Raw genomic sequence first — 22908 nt, 5'->3', positions numbered from 1 at the left:
ACCGAGAAGAGGGATTGTGTCTTTTTGAGGGACGAACGCTAAAAGTAGAGAAGTCTCGAACATGGCAAGTAGGAACACGAAGACTAGCATTATCCAGAAGGGAGGAGCAGGATTTAAGGCCACGATAAACCTGAATGAAGAAGGGTGCATCAAGAAGATGTCTACGCAGACCTAGAGGGTACAATCTTAGTCCCTCTAAGGCAGATGTATAACTATAATAATATTAATAATAATAATAATAATCAGGTCATGACATATAATTTACTAAGAGTTCACTCTGGCAACATGGTAGACGTTAATGGGTCGTCCGTTAGTAACTTACATTTTACAAACAAGCAAATTTGTATAAAATATAGAGAATACAAAATACGAATAGTAGGCCATCAGTTGCGCTTACAAGGATGCAGGGCCTGATTTAAGAGCGAGCGACCGGGGAGGTCTCCCCTGGGTCTCCTCGAAACAAATAAAATCCATAGATGTTATTGAGACATTTGCCCCTTTAAAACCACGAAAACTTCGTTTGTACCTTTTACTCGTTATAAGAAAAACAAAAATATGTTACTGCCTAAATTTTAAACTACCGATATGAGCTGAACACATCAGTGAAAAGAGAGGAATTAGTACTACATTACAAATTGTAGAATGAGAGGTTGGGAGGAAGTCAGGAATGAGATCAAGTGGATAAGTTCATCATGAATCCCAATGACTCTGTCGTGGACAAAGAAGACAACTGTTCCCTGAAGACACAGGAATGGGTCACTCAATCAATCGTCCGGTAAGAGTGCGTTATTAGAAATCGCGTATGACAGGTCCTTTGCTTTATCATGGCATTCTTGGGCTTAATTTTCAATCCTAAAATTTTCCATATAGACTGAGGTGAATCGTTGTTTTCTCCAGCCATCACACCAGGCAAATGGGACAATGCTTCATCGCTTCTAAATATTTCCAGGACAATTCTATTTGATAGAATTTCAGCAGCTGAGAAAACGCCATGAAATAATATAAGAAAGTTATGCATCCAAATTTGTTTGTTTATAATGTAGTTATCTGAATAAAAACTTACGTTGAGCCAGTGTTCTTCAAAGCTTAGATCAAAAAATATTTGTCTTGGTTCCACGACCAAACATTCTTAGGTCACGTGAAGTTCTAGTCACAAAAGAGTCAGTCTCATTAAGGTGTTCCTTGTTTCTTTCAAGCAAATTGGTGGAATCGCTTTGAGGTTAGATCTGGAGTATAAAGTAAAGTTGGCGTTTAAGTAGCTCACACTCTGCATTCTGAGTAAGGTACACATTTTTATAAATATATTTTGCCCTGTTTTGACACTGTTGGTGCGCTTCATAACAACGCACCTGTAAAGCAGAGTCGCGACCATATCCGAAAAATTGCCTGGAAGTATAAGAAACCTGCAATCGGTAACAGGAGGTTCGATCTAAGACTGGGGCTACACGAGCGCACAGAGTACGTCCGTTGCAACGAACGTACTTTATGATGGACGTTGCTGAGGACACCACACAGTTCCAGAATTCGGTGTGTAGTTTTTGTCTGCAATGGAGCCAGAAGAAAGCGTAGCATTCACCTCTCTTGTTTATTTCTGCAACGGACGTCACTACATTCTTTACAACGGACGCATTTTGTGCGCTCCTGTGGCCCCAGACTAAATGTCGGTACACAGTAGTTCCAGATGTGTAATATGAAATTGCACTCTGCCCTGAAGACTAGTTTTTTTTTAACTGCAAGTTGCTTAAAAATACATGTTCACACCTACAAATTAATTGGTNGCCAAACGATGTTTCGGAGGAAATCCAGCATAAATCAGTCAGCAAAGAGAGATCTCCAATATACTTTATGTAAAATATTATATTTTATTATCCCGTTGCATTGAGGCATCATCCTTATTATTAAGGTACCCGTCAATACTGAAAAGTGCAGTGGTCTTCCCGAAAACAAAAGTAAAATTGTCTGATGATGGCCCATGTGCGGCCGAAACATGTTGTAAGGAGAAGAAACATACGAAAAACTAGAGACATTTTAGTAATCTGATAATCACGTTTAGTGTATAAGTTATACTTTTAGTGTCTTAAAGACATTTTATGATTTTAACATCATAAAGTATTAAAGTTACACTTTTGATGAAAAACATATTCTAGATGTCTTTTATATTTATAAACATTGTTGCATTATTGACGGATGCTTTAATAATGATGATGCCTCAATGCAACGGAGTGCTAAAATATAATATCTAGTAAATCACCGTACCCCGCCTTTCAGAACTGCCTGCCCACTGTCATTAATCTATCCTTCAGTAGAAAATATTACAAGAAAAAATTCCACGTCGGCACTTTCTGCAAAACATGAAATCCAAATGCACCGATTGACTGTTAAACGTCTGTAAAGGAAGTCCCGCTAACTGTTGGTACTTAGTGCAGTGGTAAATTAACAGATATAGAAAGGATTTTGCAGCTGATGTTTTTAAGTGTAAGAAAGAAAGAATTGTTGCATCCGCAAAACAATAATTCTTCTTCTATGTACCTCGCGAAATTCTCCCTAGTTCAAACCGATATCCATTTTGATATCTCGCACTGGGATAGTTTCGCGCTTCAACTTTCATGGAATATTTGTCTCTCTGTACTCAAGTAAGAATTGCCTGGCATAAGCGCCATTCTCATTCATATATCAAGTTGTGTATCTGCGGGAATGAAGAGCAGTAAATACGTTTACTGTGGGATTTCATTGCCTGAACTATGCGTCAGGAGTAACATGAATGTAATTCTGTCACTTATATATCTCGGTTAGGTCACTTTGATTACACTTGTAGCTGATATAATTTAATCACCTGCAGTAGTCCCCGTAATTAAGCAAGTTTTATGTCCAAGCAAGTGACCACAATTTCTGTGTTGCGCGCAGTTTGCTTTTCTACTGCGTCTGTTCTCACGAGCCCATTAGCTCAAATGTCTTCCTTGCTAGCGTATGAGTAGGTACTCTTCAGTGCGACAGCATCTTGAAATCAGTCACCGTTTTGGGTTTCGAACACCGTAATGCATTTCCAAGGCATTATCTGAGGCCGCGCCATAGCTCAGGCGGCTACTCGCCGGTTTCCTACCGCGGCGGCCGGGGTTCGAGTCAAGGTCATTTCGTATGGGATTTGTGGTGGACAAAGTAGCACTGGGGCAGGTTTTATCCGAGTACTTCGGTTTCCAATTTTCATTCCACCAACTGCTCCATATTTATCATCATCTATCATCCGTTGCTGGTACAATAGGCCAATTAATGGCCGACGTACCAAGTGGACCCAGACTCAGCCCAACCCAAGAAACTAAAATAAAAATAACTAAGGCTTTATCTTGACCTTGTGGAAGAGAACGGATGACGAGGATCCAGGAAACATATGTTTCATATTATAATGGACTGTAGAATGATCCTAAACAGGCGATATACAATTATTTCTGTACGGTGACGAAATAAAAGTGTAGAGTGAACGGATATGTGAACTCTACGGTACTTTAGCCTCCATCTGTGGGCTCGGGTACTGCATTAAACTATAGGACTCTTCTATTGAACACCTTCATCGTCATTATTGTCCTATCGTTCTGAGCAAACTAAAGTCCCTCCCTATATGTGCTCTTTTGGTCATGGTAGCCGAGCGGTCTAAGGCATGTACTGTCTTCGCTCACATGGAAACCGGGATCGTGGGTTCGGATCCCACTCAGGGTATGGATGTTTGTGTGCGTTTTTCTGTGTTTGTGTACAGGTAGAGGCCTTGCGACGAGCTGATCACCCGCCCAAGGAGTCCTACCGAATGTGTAAGATCTAGAAAAACCGAAGTGAACGGAGAAGTTCATGGAGGTAGGCCTAGGCCCACTGGGGCTGTAGTGCTAAGGAAAAAAAAATGTGCTCTTGCTAATCAATGCTTTGTAATCTACATACAAATGTAATTAAATGAATAAATAAGATAGAGGGGCCTATCAGTGGATCAGATCAATTCCAGGCTTTAGGTCCCCCCCCCCTGACGATCGTCATTTTCATATTCACTTTCATCACATCATCGGGAGAAAAATGTAAATCAAAACCTGTTGTTGCTGCACACTAAAATTTGGATTATTCTCTCTTGCTGTGCGGGTAGAGGCTTGGTCCATTCAGATAACAACCATCACAACAGATGTTCATAAAATAAAGTCAGTCATCCAGAGATATTAATAGCCCGAAACGTTCTAAGAGAATGGTCTGTTTGATTTCCAATACCCTGTAGCGGCTCTTGTTCTTCTGCCGGTATACCAGCGACCTTCCATGCATTTTACATGCACAGGGCGAGCCGACGAGCCCGCTCAGACATTCTTTCCGTTCCATTGTCTGACTGTTCCTTATTATGATAGTCATCTGGTAATCAGTGACGTGTGACGCGTGACGCATTGCCTGAAGTTAAAAAATACGTTGAGGAATGATCATGAACTCTTCTGCATTCGTTCATGCCTTGTAGTCTGTATGGGATTTTCTTTCCTGTACATATAAACACATAGCAGAAGTGAAGTGCCAATAAATTTTACAGTCAAAATCAATTTTTTCAACTCCCTGGCAATATCGAGTTAGATCAATACAGGCGCACAGTGTAACTACACTACGCTAAAATCATGTGACAAACAATAATGAAAGAGGTTATGTTTACTGCATGTGGGATATGCACTAAATGAATTTCGTGCTCTATGTTGATCTTGCTATTTAAGAACAGAATGTCGAGGAGAATATTTGGACCGAAGAGAGATGAAGTGACAGGAGGTTGGAGAAAACTGCATAATGAGGAGCTTCATAACTTGTACTCTTCTCCAAGTATAAATAGAATGATCAAGTCAAGGAGGATGAAGTGGGCAAGGAATGTAGCACGAATGGGGGAGAAGAGGAATGCATATATTGGTGGAAAAGCCAGTAGAAAAGAGACCAATGGAAAGACCGAGGCGTAGGTGGGTGAACAATATTAATATGGATCTTAGAGATATAGGATGAGATGGTATGGATTGGATTGATCTGGCTCAGGATAGGGACCACTGGAGTGCTCTTGTGAATACGGTAATGAACCTTCGGGTTCCATAAAATGCTGGTAAGTCCTTGAGTAGCTGCACAACTGGCAGCTTCTCAAGAAGGGCTCAGCTCCATGAGTGAGTGATATTTTCTGTTACTCTTCACTGTTATTTACGATCCTCGGGGGGGGGCTCAAATCCCCTTCCCCTCTGCCCCTATCTAAGTAGTACAATTTGTATAGAAAAAGGTACTAATTTCGTTTCAATCATTTCACAGAAAAATATTTTTGTATGTCTTTTACTTATAATTCAATCGCGTTTTCATTGGAATCGATGCTGAATATGACTTGAACCCGTCTTTTCCGTGGCCAATGGTTGATCTGACACTGTTTCAGCTGCAGAGAATATCTGACATAAAAGACAGAAAAATAATCTAGAATTGTAAGTTGACATGGTTGCTGAAAAGGCTGCAGTGGCCTACTTCAAGATATTACAGAAATCCCAAACACGTACAGAATGAACCAAGACAAATTTATGGCAAGTGACGACAGCTTCCAAATTCTCTTCTGCATATTATTATGTTCACATTCATTTCGACATTCCCTGTCGCTGAAACAGTGACTTTAAATGGTAAAATGATCAACAATCAACCATAAGAGACAGTCTTTTTCGTTATTTCCCTAAGTCACTTCACATTCGATACTATAACAAAATGCATTTACAATTCGCCACCACCAACTCGCAGCTTAAAACACGACTCATGTCTTCTAAAAGAGCAGAGACACTCAGACAGGCTACGGACTATAAGATCGGGGATCAGTTCCCGGTAACAACCGGATTTTTCTCTTCATCGCCTTGTCCTAACAGAATCTGAAGCCTCATCCAATGGGTACCGTGATCTCTTTCCGAAATAAAACGGCTGGAGCGTGAAGCTGAGCATATAGTGCTTCCATCTAGTGCCGACATTTAAATAATGCCTCCCTTATAAATCTTTGCTGGCCTGGTGCTAAAGTACAGAAGTAATTCTTTTGTTCTTACCTCTGTCTTCCATTCAACCGATACATGGCTTGCAACTGATACGGGATCTTTCATTATTGTATGAAACAAGAGCCTTTACATAAATCCACCTTGCGAGAATCACCGCATTCAGTTCTAGTCACTTGAACAGAATTCGTTGATGTAAGACTGTTGAAAGCCGGTCACGGTAGCCGAGCGGTCTAAGGCATGTACTGTCTTCTCTCGCTTGGAAACCGGGATCGTGGGTTCGAATCCCACTCAGGGCATAGATGTTTAGTTTGTGTGTGCGTTTTTCTGTGTTTGTGTACAGGTAGAGGCCTTGCGACGAGCTGATCACCCGCCCAAGGAGTCCTTCCGAATGTGTAAGATCTAGAAAAACCGAAGTGAACGAAGAAGTTCATGGAGGTAGGCCTAGGCCCACTGGGGCTGCAGTGAAAGGGGAAAAAAAACTGTTGAAAAGGTCAGTAAATGCTCATGGTGAAACCCTAACAAAGGCCAGCCTATTAGTCCTGTTGTAGGGTGTATGTTGCAAAACATGGAAAATCTTTCATGTCATCAGAACAGGATGTCCGACAACAGCTGTTTCTGATAGAGAAGCAGCTCCTAACTCTGTCGCTCTGAGGAAGTGTTTATTCCATGCAGCATGTGGCACGTGTGACGAGGATGTTTGCCGTATTAGAGAGACCCGGGTTCACATCCACCCGATACTCTCCTTTCCTACCTTTGAAAAGTATATATTTTTTCTAATTATACAGGATCTCAGAGTGATATTTCTGCAGGAAGAATGCGGACTGAGGTAGCTCGAGAAAATAAAACGCTTTAAGAAAATGTCTGTAACGGAGAAATGGGAAATGGGCTTAATAAGATTACGGTGAAAACTACATGGGAAGCAGCTTCACGATTTATGCCCTTCACGAAATGGTCATCTGATGACGTGGCGGGACATGCAGCAAGCACGGAGAGTGAGGAATACATAAAGGCTTTTAAGAGGAACTTGTGGCATTGGGAGTGCACGATGTAATGCTGTTGGTTCGTAAGAGGGTTGGAGGGCACAATAAATTACGACCTCAGAGCATGTGATGAACTTTGATGTAAGGAAACCAACGTGGCTTCATGATCGCTCCTACCAGAATGCAAGGGTAACGACGTAAAGAAGGAATTTTGGTGCTATTCAAGATGCAATATTTGTTGCGTTTGGCCCATGTCAGAATAATGTGGGGCAATTTAATGTTTTGCTATTTTGAAGTGACCACAGGCGGAGAGCCTCGTGAGAGAAATTCTGCAGGTCGAAAGTTGTTGAGCAACAGAAAATTATTTGCACTTACTGATCATAATTTTATAGATATACTAAATGTATAAAAAAATATATGTGCTCTCAAATTTTAATGGAAATATCAAGTTAGGGTCGATAAGATGGGCACGGTATGTAACATGAATGGAGTCCCCGTTTTTAAACAAATAAAGGGCGGGTGCCTGACTTGGATACGACTGGTTCAGGATCTAATCCAAGGAGAGAGGCTCTTATGAACAGGTAATGAACCTTTGGGTGTCATAAAAGGTTGGAACAACCGCTGTCAGTTCTCAAGGAATATTCTGCTCTACGGAAATGCTCTGAGAATCATTTGAGACATGTCATAAATTCCAATTTGTGCTCTCAGAAAATTAAAGTAACGTGCACGAAACCAAATTAACATTGGATTCTTCCATTCTTTGTCATGCCAATGATAAGTTGGCTACTTAATACTTGTTTTAAACACCGAAGAATTTAATGGTTTTCTGAGAAAGCCTGGTCATTTGTTTCCATTTTGCGACTACATTGGTTGCGTATACTGAATGTGATTAGGTTGAAACTGACAATGATATACTTCACCCTCCCAATCGCAACATTCCTGTACCTTGATATCAGGCTGGGTAGTTGCGTGACTGTGAAGCATAACACCCTTTTAATAAACAATCTCTTCTAAATAAATGCAAACGGCCATTTGCATTTAGAATATAAATGTCTTAAGTCACTTGATACTTCAAATAGATATTTAGCCTTGGAACTATAACAAGATAACACAATTTATTACTGAAAATGGTCCATTTATGGCACCTTAATTTAGCTTACAAAGGAAAAAAGATGATGAACATTAAATCATTGAATTCTGTGACATTGTAAAGGCTTTCGCTCATAAAATTACTCATAATTTTCATCTTACAGTTTTTATAATGCAAAAGAAATCAAGCGATGTAACAGAATTGGGCTCCTTTCGCGAGCTCCTTTACTATCGGGGGTGACATCAGTCCCGGTACGGCTGTTTTAGAAACCGCTCTTCAATAGTGCGATATGGTGCAGCTGTTTCGTTCAGTCTGTCGAAGAATGAAGAATTGTGTGCTCAACGCACAACAGGAGACTTCGCTTATTGTAAGTTACTTACTATACAGAGGCTTCCAGCGTCTTCTGACCGTGATACAATTTTTAGAAAGTGTTAGGCTCCCAGCTAAATCTCCTAGTTTTAAATAACAAAAATACTTTCTCCTGTGGTGTCTCGCCGCATGACCCGGTAGAACTTGACTGACATTTTGGAGGCACACCATATTTACATATTATTCCCTGAAAGTGGAGTCGGAAAATCCTTTCGAAACGTCGGATAACTTTGCTATGTTAAACCGTCTTTCAACTCAGAGGACGATGTCTACGCAGTCACTGCTGTGAGGACCTCAATTCACATATTTAGCAAACTTTTTAATGTGAATATTGACAAAATTGGAAATGCATTTATTTTCCAAGAAGCATAAAAGTATTGCAGACATTTAAAAATAATTCGCCGATATTCTGACTGTCTATAGAAACAGACAACTACTGAATAATTTGCCTGTTTATAGAAATAGACAACTAATGAATAATTTGCCCTTGTTTCGCTTCTGTTGGCTTCTCAGTCGTTGGAATATTGTAGTGCACACCCAAGCGTTTGTTCCACATTGAGTCTATTTCTGTGCTTAGTTTCTTTTGAAACAAAAGCGAACAGCCAAACAACACACTCTAGGTACTTAAGGAGGGGAGAAGTTTTCTCAGAACCATGTTTATAGTCCTTTACATTCCAAAAGTCGGCGAACTGAAATCTTATCTACTGATAGTTAACGGTAATTTCACGTTGGCAGCATTGCATGTTGCCACGTTGTTGAATTTTCTTAATTTTCGAAAATTCTACGTTTCTAAAAATTAGAAAAATGTTCCAGTTTTCTAAATTGTCCAAAAACTGCAAATTTTCGAAAAATGTCACACTTCCGAAAAGTTTAAATTATTTTAATTTCAGACGTCTTCTAATTGTTGCATGCCAGCATAAAATTGCTGCTACTTACATCCAAACCATTCTTGCATTTCAAATATTAATTGTTTCATAATCGTCGAACTCAAATCCATATTTATATATTAATTCAGACTGAAAATGGCTTCCGGTATAAGCTCCTGGAGTTAAGGCATTAAACCGTCAATCATCATCTATATGCAGGGTGTTTCACGACTTTAGAGGATAACTGCAGGAGGTGATTTCCTAGGTCTTTGTGATCAAAAAAGTTCATATAAACATGTGTCCGATTTTGGACGGTTACGGAGTTATGACCTTTTTTCATTCCCGTTCACGCCCTCGTGTGAACCGCGTCTATCATATGGCGGGTCGCTATTTTTAGCCAGCTACAGACAGAGCGTTCTCGTTATCTCGACATTTGAGAGGTACCTAAGGCGTGGTGGGTTGGTATATCCAGCTGAAGCTGATATGTGCTACCCGCGCGGTTCACAACCAAGCGGCAGCCTGTGTTGCGGCCGGCGGTGACATTTTCGAAACTCAGCTTTAAGCACCAATAAATTCAAATTAAAGGTAATTTCACGAAGTTAACTTTACATTCGTACTTTAAATGTATCATGCATTAAGCTGCTTTATTATTTTGTTCCGTTTATTGTCAGTAATCGTTACCTTCTATTCTGAGTTTAAAACGGTCATAACTCCGTAACCGTCCAAAATCGGACACATGTTTATATGAACTTTTTTGATCACAAAGACCTAGGAAATCACCTCCTGCAGTTATGCCCTAAAGTCGTGAAACACCTTGTATAAGAAACAAAAATAACCAAATATGAATCTAATTATATAAACATGAGGCATACCTGCATGCGCACATATACACAACTCAACAAACATAAATGGAAATGTATGCCTTGAGGTATTAAACTGTAAACTATATTTACTGTGCAATTAGGTGGAAAGGGGGAAGGGTTGGGAAATTCAGCAAGCAGCATTGAGAATATTTCTTCGAGAGTTTCAACAACCCCTCTTAGCACCGGAAGGGTACGTTACCTGGCGCCGTGGACTGAAACATTCCTGTTGAAGCGTAGTAAGAGGAGTACGTTACCAGACACATTCCCAAAGTTGCAAGTACCAGAGGATGGAACACACGCACCTGGTACGCCATCAGCTGTAAAATGAGGGGCACTCTATCAGATGGCGTATATCATTTGTTCATATTAACTCCTTCCGTGCTAGTTATTACGTAAGGAAGCTTTCCCTGTTAATATTTATATTTACTTTCATGATGACGTGTAGTTCTATTGCTGAAAATTCACGATTGACTGATATTTCAAATACAAATGCTTCCACACATAAAATATTGCTGTTCTTTGAGATGTTTGGTATGTAGCATGATAAAATTTCGCCGAACCCATTCAAGCCATATTTTTCATCTCCATAGGTTTACGTGGACATAATAATAATAATAATAATAATAATAATAAGTTACTGTTTATTTACGTGCCAACTTAACAGCCCAGAGGCCAATTACGGCGTTAGTACGAGTAAGAAGAATGAAACGACAAAAACAAACATACAAAGTAAGGCATATTATATAATAATAATAATAATAATAATAATAATAATAATAATAATAATTCCATCCATTTCTTTATTATTAATGTGCCCAGTCAACAGCTACAAGGCCAATTACAGACAGCACATAATAGCAATAATGATAATAATTCAATTAAATTCATTTCGTGTTTACTTACGTGCAAACTTAACAGCACAGAGGACAATAACAAAGTTGGCACGAGTACATAGAAATACAGATATAACTAAAAGACAAAATACAAATAAGAGAGTCTACATAATGGCATTAAATTAATAATAATTCCAAGAAAAATTAAAGTTAGCATTAACAGGTGAGAAAATAAAATAATTACATTTCGAATGGTTATTCCATTATTTGGTGAGAAAGGACAATACATATACATACAGACATAGAAGTTAATAATAATAATAATAACCAAATTAATTCTTATATTAATAAAAATAATAATAAGTCCGCTAAAATTTTAAGTTGTCAAGAAGGAAGAAAAGTAAAATGTGTACATTTGCAATGCGGCAATGCCACGATGCGACGAGAAAGGATTTTACACATACATACATACATACATACATACATACATACATACTTACTTATATAAATACACGCGGCGTACAATTAGTGTTTTAATATGATGCAAGGGCTATTATAAAATATGATTCAGGAGAAAGTTTTTGACTCCAAATACGTCAACGTCCCTGATAATAATAATTTGATTCAATTCTTTATTATTTATGTGCCGAGTCAACAACTGCAAGGCCAATTACAGACAGAGCACAGCGTAGTTAAAAGTAATTACATTATGGACAAACACAGCATAAAGACAAAGACAAATTACAGGGAACAAATGGAAGAAGAAAACATATTGATACAGAAAAAGTAAACAAACAGAGATCAAGAGTGATAACAAGAACATGATAACTAAGAACTGCTTAAGACGGAACATTAGGATTATGAACAATTATTAACAATATTAGGTACATGGGTATAAATGTGATTGAGAGAAACGGCTCAGATCGCAAATACCTCGAGGCAGTTACCCTCCACGTTGGTAGCAAAGGCGCACCGAGCAGAAGGACAGTGTTTATCAGAAGAGCAAATACAAAAAAAGAAGTTCCTAAGATTGCTTATCAGAAGAGCAAACAAAACAGAAGTTCCTAAGATTGCTTATCAGAAGAGCAAACAAAACAAAAGAAGTTCCTAAGATTGCTGGAAGGAACACTCAGGCTGACATTTTCCAAAAGGGAGGCCACGATAAGCGTGAATCTTAATCACGCTCAATTATAACACAATCACTATTCTACACACTTTCAGTTCACCGTTGCACACGCACTAGAATTACTAGAATTCTCCGTCTTCACTAGTCGCCTCCTGGCAACGGATATCAACACAGAAACTAACAGTTATCACTATGAAGGTTTCTTGTTGTTTCGTCTTAAATTACTCTGTACTCCTGTGTCCTAATCTGTACTCAAAAATTCACTAAGGACATGCTCCATTCTCGTTCTTGTACTGTCAACTGCGTCTAGCTTCTGAATTCATGTCTTTTATAAGCATTCTGCACAGACCTCAATGGAAAGCACAGTCTCTATTGTTGATGACGTCAACGCGTTGCATAGCATGGTCCGATAAGCGGAAATGTGTTTACCGAGCCGTTGCCTAGGGACGGATTGCATAACCCCCTAACTAACAACAATTTTTAAATTCCTGTACATAGGTTTTCCTTGTCTCTTCAGTAGATTCCTCAGATAGTTCCTTATGACCTCTCTGTTCTGCAACGTTCACATTTCATTCATAATTTTGCCGTGACGATGGATGAGCAACCCTGTACCGCCCACTCTCCCCCTTATCCAACCCCACCTGCTACCTTTATCACCCTTCCTCAGGCGAAATGTTCTTGAACCTCAAGGACCTGCTTGTTGAGGCTTGATAATTGGAGGATGACTGTAAAATTCCGTCTGGTTCGGGGATCTAAAAAATTATTTCCGTCTAGTTTCGGCCTCCTGCTAGTTAGCCGGTTCAGAAGCCATCTTTCATTGTAAGTCAGGTTCGGATCCCTAAGATTGGGACTGTGAGTAACGTGTGGGCTGCTCTTGGTTTAATTCTTTGGTTTTATTTCTCGTTAATATTGCCGAGTAATTCCTGGTTTCATTTATTGTTAATATGTTTAACCACATCTTACATGGGTATTGTGTGTACAATTTGACTTGATTCAGGATGCCTAAGGAAATTTATCCACATTCTTTTTTATTTTTCGTGAGATTGGTAATTTGTGATGTCCATTTTGAAAATTTCTGACTTTACAAGTAAATTAACCAGTACCACGAAAGGTTAACACCTGTCCGCTTTACTTGATAGAATATAAGTTACTAAAATGTGTATACATTTTTGGGGGACACTCTGTATATTAAACTTTAAATTAGGATAGAAAGAATCTTCCACCTTCGTGTGTCTCCCATATTTTACTGACGGCCATCCTACCCATGGTAAGCAAATAGTACATGTATATTCAGGCGGTGTGTGAGTGGGGGTTGGGGGGGGGTCCTACTGAGCAATCGTCTTATCATTCAACTTCTAACTGTGCATTAAGAACCGGTTTTCATATCTTGAGCTCATGAAGGAAAAAAAAATAGGTAAAGTTGTTCCTGTGAATAACTAATTAAACATTACGCCATGAAGGTGTACAGACCTCAAGTTTTCTTGACCTCGGCACTAGTTGGAGGTGGGTGGTTAGCTTCATGCCCCGGACGCTTTACCCCCCGGGTACCCATTGGATATGAAGCTGGGTGGCCCCAGAACCGGTCTTGACATGGAAAAGTGAAAATTCTTGTCTCCATCAGGACTCGAATTCCGATCCCTTGGTCGTCTAGCTTCGTAGGCAGTCGCTATACCGACTGCGCTACCCCGACTCGTAGAGTGCATGCATTAAACTGCTAAAATACCGCTTCACTACTGTCTTCTTCTTCTTCTTCTTTCATCTCTTGTGCCTCCATATTTCTGACAAATGCTTGGGAAAGGCCGTCTGATCCTACAAATTGCGGTATTTCTTGTGCTAACCGCAACAGCCTCTGCACACATACCAAATCCCTCTTGATAATTTCATGTAGAATCATTGGAGGTAAAAGTTCTGAAAAAAAAATAACGTGTCTGACTTGATTCGGTAACCACGAGNATATATATATATATATATATAGGCCTATACTATCGTAACCAGTGGATACCAGGGACTCTTTCCATGGTCTTGAAACTGACCACTCACATTCGTCTAGGGCCGAGGTTAAGTGTGCGCTGAGTTACGTAACTGTGTACTCCCTTGCGTCTTAATGGCGTGCTGCTTAACTAAGCACGGGAGACACTCTGCTTTACCTTGTTTCTCTTGTGAGCGCTCCTTTTTCTCGATTTAATTAGCGCAGTCAGTATAGTGACTGGCTACGGACTGGACGACCGAGGGGTTGGAGTTCGATTCCCGGTAGAGTCAAGAATGTTCTGGAAGCCCATGTGTACTTAGCTGAAGCACCGTTAGTTGCTCTCCTTTACTCAGACTGCGACGGGATACCGGGTGCTCGGCTGAAACTCTAACGCTTGAATTGAATTCGAGAGGAGACCGATTCGAGTCTCCGCCGGAGAGTCGACTATCCCGAATAAGATAGCGGCCTCCGTAGTCTAGGGGTAACGTTCCCACTCAAGGTACGCGGGTTCAAACCCGGCGGAGGTCGTAGAATTTTTAAGGGCGGAAAAATTCAGGGAACAAGTCCTNCAATAACTGGTCTAAGTGCATGGGGACACCCACCCCCTCTAATAATAATAATAATAATAATAATAATAATAAATCCTGAATATGATTGTGTGATCTTCCTCAGTGTCTCCAGACAAGTACCGGAATAATATCTCAAATTGGATCATGACCACCGCCCCCTCAACACATTCCAATTCACTCTTCTTTAAACGCCCTATCATTCGACACTGTATAGTCTGAGACACTCACAGCGCCCTTAAATAAGTAATGAATTGTAATAATAATCATTATACTCGAAGTCCACTGGGACCAGGAATGGAGACGTCACAGCCTGCGAAATATTCAATCCAGACTATGGGGATGCAACTGCATCTATAGCAGGATGTGGGGAATTCCACTGTGATCTGATTCAGGTACTTAAGCTATTGAATATTTACATTTCATTCTGAAAAAATAAATATTCAGATTGTCATCAATTTCTTAACGAGCTGTAGTCGATTATTTCATGTTTGGATTTACATCAGAGGAACTGAAGAATATTAATCTTATTTGTTTAATTAATGAAGGTCTGTATGGATGGGGCATGAGATCATTGGATTCTTTTCAATTTACCTAATCCTTCCAGCTGCACTACAGCCCTGGGGTCGACTCAGCCTCTAACAGAAATGAGTACCAGGAATATTCTTGGAATGTTCTTGGGGGTAAAGGGCGGCCGGCAAGTAGGGCTGACAACCTTGCCGCCATCTATGAGCCGATTTTCTATAAATTGTGGGAACCTCAACATCTCACAACACTACGGGCCTCCACGGCCTGTTACAAGAATAACTTTACTTAGGTTATATGGAGGGGGGGCGGACAAAAGGAATATTCGGCCCAGCCCCTGGCACACGGGGGCTCCATGTATACTTTTTTAATTTTAAAAATTATAAAAAGTGTTCAAAAACAAAACAAAAAAAAATTCAATTAAACTGAATTTCCAAATTCTTGGTTTTTGCCAACTTGAAGTTTGCACTAATTTCTCCGACAAGCGGCGGTCTCTCGGTCGGTATAGTTCGCTTGCGGACTAAAGCCACGGAGTTTGTTTATGCTTCTTTCTACGTTCGTCAAGTAATCTCAGCCAGGGCGAACAATCCGTAGTTGTTTAACAATTCATGGATACACGTATTGTCCCAGAAGGCTTCAGGGCTCACAGTCCTTTCGAAATGCGTCTATTCAGGGAATCAAATGAAAATTAATGTCAAACATTTGTGCGAGTTTTGCAAAACGTCCCCCCCTTCCAATACCTGAGGACAGGTTAAATATATTTTACTTTCCATATGAAGAAATGTCTCTAACTCTTCGCCTTCACTTATATAATGAGGAAAGTTTGGTATGCAGGAATCCGGTTATGTACGATATTCTGTTTTGTTGAGATGGGTTGCGTGACGAACGTTTCTCAACTTCTCCACGTGGCGACGCACTGGAAAATAACTTATCATCTCATCAACCATACATTACCGCATAGACATGTGTGTGTGTGCTTTTGAATAAGCATGAATTATGTTGACGTGTTATTCTTATAAGTTCATGCACGGGTATTCAGTTGTATTACAACATGTATTACAATTCAGTTTAACAGGCTAGACACATGTCTGGAACCAATAATAAATGACATGTTAAGTTAAATATAGTAATAAGGTTAAAAAGAAATCCATTCTGATAGATGATATCAAATAATAAATATAAATAACTTCGTATGGAATATATCCAAGTAAGAGCAATGGCCGATGAAAAAGCAAAACAGGACTGAACAAGATAACAAGCTATACCACATATTTTAAACCGCCGTCAAATATATCGAGACATAATTAAATTAAGATTAATAACGCTAATTCATTTTTCTTAGGTTCGAAATATTTATCTTGACAATTTTATTCTGGAAGTATCTAAAACCTTTCTTCCAATTACAAAACCGTTTTATATTTTGTCAGAATCACAACTTTAAACTTTCAAGTATGAAAATTCGATTCAAATAACTGTTAGAATTGAACTGTGTAGCAAAATTATTTAATTTTACGTTTTCGTTTGTCACTTCAATACATTTTTCGAGTCTGGCATATAGCATGAATTAGACAAGCGTCTAGTGACTGTACCTGTATCAATAAATATATTTGTTCTTGTAATATGTTTAACGACGTGGCCAGTGACTCAGACTACATAATTGCATGATAATGAATAGTTAATTAGATAAGACTTGGCAGCAAGCTGTTGTGACCTAATTCGAGAAATTATTCCGTCATTCGCATGCTATAGAACCACGAACAGCTCAGGATAATCGGTGTTCTGGCAGAGATGGTAACAGGGCACCTCCAGAATGCAAGTCAGATGTGTTATCGCTTGAGCTCAGTGTTTTTCTAGGAATTAATCATAATTAAGTAATTAATTATTTCAAGTACAGTTATTAATAGCGTAGAATAAGACGATGCGTTTTTTTTACAGATAACTAATTTTAATTCAGTTGTTCGATAACGATTTTATTGTGTAAGATTTGAGGTTTCACGGCGGTGACTACGAAGAATGTCGTCTTCTGGGATGTGGCGCCGTGTAGATATTTTGTTAACCGACGTTTCGAAGGAACGTATCGCCTCTTTTTCTACCCTGTAGATTGACGCGATATGTCCCTCCGAAACGTCGGTTTACACAATATCTACACGGCCCCATATCCCAGAAGACGACACGTTCCAACTGTTTTATTATTACGACAAATCACATGTGATTTATATTGCTCCGAAATAAGTTCAAGATATCCACTGCAGGGAGTTATTTTTAAAACTACAACGAAGTAACATAAAACTATATTTCTATGCAACGGAACTTTGTTTCTATCATAAACTTTTCTTTGCCCAATCCACTTTCTACAGAAGCAACAGGTAAATATTATAAGAACTCTCTCCAGAAAGATCCACTTCAATTCTTATATAAATTATAACAAAAACTTGCTGTTCATATTTGAAAGACAACGACAGTTTGGATTATAATTACAATTAATTTTAGTGTGTCATGGAAAATGTAGGATATACATATCATACAGCACTCCATTCACTGCAGGAGCACGCGGTAGCGTAGTTGGTTGAGGCGCTATGCTACAAGCCGGAAGGTCGCGGATTCGGGTTATGATGAGGTGGAATGTTTCAATTGACTTAATCCTTCCAGCCGCACTATGGCCCTGGGGTCGACTCAGCCCCTAACAGAATGAGTACCACGAATCTTCTTGGGGGGTAAAGGCGGCTTGCGCGTAAGGCTGACAACCTTACCGCCATCTATGAGCCGATTGTCCAGATAATGTGGGACCCTCAACGTCTCACAACCCTATGGGCCTTCATGGCCTGGTACAGGAATAGCTTTACAGTACTAGATATACTGCGTAAACTACCTAAACGTGGTACTGAGACGGAATTAATACATTTATCAGAAACCTAAACACTCCAAGTTAAAACAAAGTGCATATAAAAGCATGGTATATGGATACGATGCTACAAGCACGATCTTATCAATTAATTTGATTTCAAGAAAATCAACAGTTGAAATTAATATGAAAGTAAATAAGAAAACAAATATTTCTATATCTAGAGCATTGTGTCTCTCGGTTGGTGCCATATATTATGTATATACATGTTCTCTTATTTATAGAGCTGGCATGGCCCAATCGGCATGACGACAGATAACCAACAGAAATACCAAGGAATCGGTGTTCGATTGCTGGCAGAGGCATGAGATTTTTCTCTTTTCTAATCGTCGACATCATCCCTGGGTTCCACACAACTTCCAGTCCAATAGGTGTTTGTATGCTGGGTGAACTGACATGCATGGGGGGGGGGTCCATATTCCAGTCGCCCCAAGCGCTTCTAACTCTACTCGGTCAATATACATATTTCCGTTTAAAAGGCCTGGACCTTAGCTACATTCACAACCACCCAGACTGGAGCCCTTCAGCCTTCAAGTGACACGTGGATTTGTATGTTCGACATACGAGGTAATATGTCAGAGTGTTTGAATGATGGGATTAATCTTCAGAGAAATTCATATTATGCAGGTGTTATTCATACAAAGGTGACTTTCAATAGTTCATATCACGCTTAGACTTATATCTGCATGGCTGATTAAATTATCAAAATGTAAATAGGGTCCACAACTTTCATCGCTCAAAACACGTCACTGAATGCCGTTGTGATGGATAGGATAGTGCACACACTTTGCATTTTGTAGGTCCCAGATTACATTTACGGTTGTCTTTACCAAATCTTTAGTATTGCTTCCAAGCAAACGATAACAATACTGCCTCAAATGGATCACGATCCATTCCTTCCGCGTCCTTTCTGGCTGGCCAGTCATAATCATCCTACCGCTGGACGCTATTATCCCTGTAACAGGCCGTGGAGGCCCATAGGGTTGTGAGAGGTTGGGACTCCCACGTCTTCTAGACAATCGGCTCACAGATGGCGGTAAGGTTGTCAGCCTTACGTGCCGGCCGCCCTTTAGCGAAGTTGGTTCAGGCATAGTGCTACAAGTCGGAAGGTCGCGGGTTCGAATCCCGATGAGATCATTGGATTTTCCAATTGACCTAATTCTTCCAGCCGCACTATGGCCCCGGAGTCGACTCAGCCTCTAACAGAAATGAGTACCATGAATCATCCTGGGGGGTAAAGGACGGCCGGCGAGTAAGGCTGACCACCTCACCGCCATCTGTGAGCTGTCTAGAGAAAATGTGGGATCCTTGGCGTCTCACAACGCTATGGGCCTCCACGGCCTGTTACAGGGATAGGTAGGACGTATAGCTCCACTCGTTAGCCTCGGAACTAGATGGAGTGATTAGCTTCACGCCTCAGCCGCTTTACCCTCGGGAAAAGCCATACGGTATGCACTGGAAGAAAAGAAGTGGCCACTTTCTGTCAGGCACTCCGATGGTTCGCTGATCGTCTTCCTAAGGTAGTGCAGACTCTACATCCCAGTCATCTACTCGGGTTTTGAGTCGTCCCTGGAAAGTCCACATGGCCACTCCTTATTTTCAGATTTGTGGGCAGTTGCATATCCCTTGTGTGTGTGTCAACGTGACCGAGGTTCCGTGACTAATAATAACGGATTCTGGATTAGATGATTGGATTTGTTGCCGCCTTCTATTACAATTACAATGAATTATAACAGCTCACACTCAATGTCTGCCTAAGACTCGCTTCATTCCTTACTGGACTACGAGTGTCTTCTCTTCCACCGCGACTGGCTTGGTTCTTACGAGTATTTACGAATCGATTACGTCTTCGGCTTCCGTTGTCCGTTGGTTAAAACTCCACAGCTGAACACCAAACTACTGAACTGAACTGAACTGAACTGAACTGAACTGTTTTCTAACTCTCCTAAGTCTGAGTACGAGTCGTATGTTACGACCGACGGTCAGTCGGCCAGTCTGACTTGGAATAAAACACCCGTCTGGGGCTTAAGACCAGATTTTTATTACTGTCAGACAGTTACGGGTTTGTTGATGTAGGGCGTTCTCTCTGACGAGTCCCAGTCCCATAGGACTCTCGACCATATTTTACTGTCTCAGTTTTGAGACTTCCCTTTTCGTAGCCTCCTATGACTCGCCTGTCTAACTCTCCTGAACTAACTCTTTTGTAACTTCGAGGCGAACCGAATATATATCACCATTTCGAATAGTTCTTCTATTACTGTGTCTATTCGTTCACACGAATACGTGTTTTTGGCGAGCCGTTGTTTAGCAATGGACTATTTCCGTTTCCATTTGTTGCCGCGGGAACGTGCTTACCGAACCGTTGTCTAGCAATTGTCATATTCGTCACAATACATACTGACTTTTCGAAGTGTAAATGTTTTACTACGTTAGGCCGCAAAGAAAATCAAGCTTCGTTGTGTACTGTACTGTTTGAATGAACACCGTACGAATATTCCCTTGAGAAGAACTCAGTCCAAGTGCAGTGGCCGGTTACGAGGGTAGTAGTGAAAGAGGACTCTTGACGGGGATGAGTAGCTTTACCTTTTGTTTTTTTAGGAGCGCTCGGCTGGCGCTCAGCTGGGGATCCAGCTGGGAGCTCCAGTGGGGGCTCAGCTGGTGCTAAGTCGATGAATGTCATCACAACGGCTGGGATACCCCGCTGTCAGCAGCAGAGAGACGAGTACATTTACATGTATTTAGTGTCTGACTTGGCTGGGCATAGATTAACGATTCTTAAACCTGCATGGGTAAAATTCCCACATCATTTTCAAGTATGACAATAAGCTTACGAGAAAACAGCCGGGATAGCATATTCGGTACAACGACGGGGCTCGATACCCTGCATGGGCAAGCGTTCTTTTTTCTGTCTTCACAGGGTCCACACCGACTCTGATGCCCACCCCTATCCAGTGTGTATCGGGGGTAAAGCGACCGGGTCGTCAAGTTGACCACTGACCTCCATCTAGTGCCGAGGTCAAGAATGGAACTATACCTCCACTCCCCCATATGCCTTCATGTCATAGTGCTTAATTAATTAAGCACAGAGACAACTTTACTTTGTCTACCTACGAAAACACTGTTACAAAAAAAAACTCCGTGGCCTGTAATCCGCAAGCAAACTATACCGACCGAGCGACTGTCGCTTGTCGGCGAAGTTAGTGCCAACTTTAGCGGATAGAGGGTGTGGCGTGGTCAGAACGACGGATCTCCACAGCCGTTAATCTCGATTTTCTAGACCGGGAAAACACCGTCACACATTTTTTAATTATCCCCTGATATGTCAACTGTACCATCTATTGAAAGCGGAGAAGAACGACAGAAGTTCTACTGAGGTAACATCCATATATCCATTACATTTCACTGTTCAACAGGTAAGGTAAGGTAAGGTAAACTTGTCCCTTTACTTAACTAATTAAGCACTACACCTTGAAGGCATATGAGGGAGTGGATGTATAAATCCACATTTTCTTGACCTCGGTACCAACTGGGGGTGAGTGGTCAGCTTCACGCCCCTGCTGCTTTACCCCCGGTACCCACTGGATAGGAGGCTGGGTGGGCCCCAGAGCCGGTCTGGACGACGTGGAAAAGAGAAATTCTTGAATCTTCCGGCACTCGAACTCAGACCCCTCGGTCTTCAAGCCCGCAGTTAGTCGCTATAACGACTGAGCTATCCCAGCTGACCCCTGTTCAATATATATAATTTACAATTTTCATTTATAAGATTTGAGCATCATGTTGCGCTGATTAAATAATATTATTACTTCTAGACAGTGCAATTTTCGAAACTTTGATATGCAGATGGCCGTGTAGTTCTCTCATGCCGCTACATCGGTCTCTTATTTATGCTGCTAGTAAACATGTTTCGGTTAATACACTGCCATCCTCAAGTATATCTATGTATTCTTTGTAAGCTGATACAACAATTTGTTCCCTTGATGCGTGAAATATTAATTAAACCCTAAAATTAAAGTTGACAGTTAAAACAAATTGTAACTAGGTAGTATAAAAGTGCCAATTGAAATGGAAATGTATGAATACGCACAAGACGTTAAGTGCCAAAATTAGTATAATTATACAATCCCAAATGCCACTGAGATGATAGAAACCAGAAGTAGGTGGAAAACTCAGGTTTCAAATTTCTGCTCACTGGAACTTGCTTCTGACACCAAATCTTTAAGTATGAGGGGTAAAGAAGAAGGAAGACCCTGAAAAACCGAGTTTGAATACAAGGTCAGTGACATTTCAGTGGTTATAAGTGACCTTCGAATGCCTGAACTCGAAGGCAGTTCGTGTCATGTCGTGCCAGACGCGGGGCCCTAACTATAGTACGAATGAATTCTGAACAAAAGAACGGTATTAAATTTATAATTATAATTCAACACTTAACTGCATATCACTAAGCAGTTAAAATAAGTATTGAGCAGGTTCATTGGAACATGCTCACCACGACAAGTTCTCTTTCCTTTTCTATATGTAAACCACAAAATGTACTTATTATCCACACTTAATGGATAGATTGTATAATTATTGGAGTAAAAAAAAAATTTATAATTTTACCGAAAATTCGATTAAAAAAATAAGACCTTTTTAAGGTTAACATATTGAATAATATTCGTCGGCATAATTGTATTATAGTACTTTGACAGCTATGACAATTAAGATAGAATTTATGGCCTGACAATCCTCATACCTCTGAATATGTGAGCAGTAGTACATCTCCCGGTACTCTTAACCTCGACACCGAAGCCTACAGTAATATTATTAGCGCATCAATAAATACT

General features: G+C 40.3%; 1 protein-coding gene and 1 long non-coding RNA gene across 3 annotated transcripts in view; one reads left to right on the top strand and one right to left on the bottom strand.

Moving 5' to 3' along the window:
• The window catches only part of LOC117282548, a 79448-nt gene that overhangs the window by 4824 nt on the left and 51716 nt on the right, over positions 1-22908 (top strand). The window lies entirely within an intron of this gene.
• LOC111867176 (beta-1,3-galactosyltransferase 5) overlaps positions 1-22908 on the bottom strand; it is a 64123-nt gene that overhangs the window by 7068 nt on the left and 34147 nt on the right. The window contains exon 2 of one of the 2 annotated variants that reach the window (XM_023856774.2): positions 10364-10481. The exons of the other annotated variant lie outside the window; for it this stretch is intronic. Within the exon in view, the coding sequence (XP_023712542.1) occupies positions 10364-10478 (115 nt within the window). The 5' untranslated portion in view covers positions 10479-10481. The remainder of the gene's footprint in view (positions 1-10363; positions 10482-22908) is intronic. 2 annotated transcript variants of the gene reach the window in all.

Source organism: Cryptotermes secundus, unplaced genomic scaffold (assembly GCF_002891405.2).
Source record: "Cryptotermes secundus unplaced genomic scaffold, Csec_1.0 scaffold277, whole genome shotgun sequence".
NCBI classification, from domain to species: domain Eukaryota; kingdom Metazoa; phylum Arthropoda; class Insecta; order Blattodea; family Kalotermitidae; genus Cryptotermes; species Cryptotermes secundus.
Note: the sequence above shows the minus strand (reverse complement) of the source record. Positions and strands in the feature narration are given on the sequence as shown.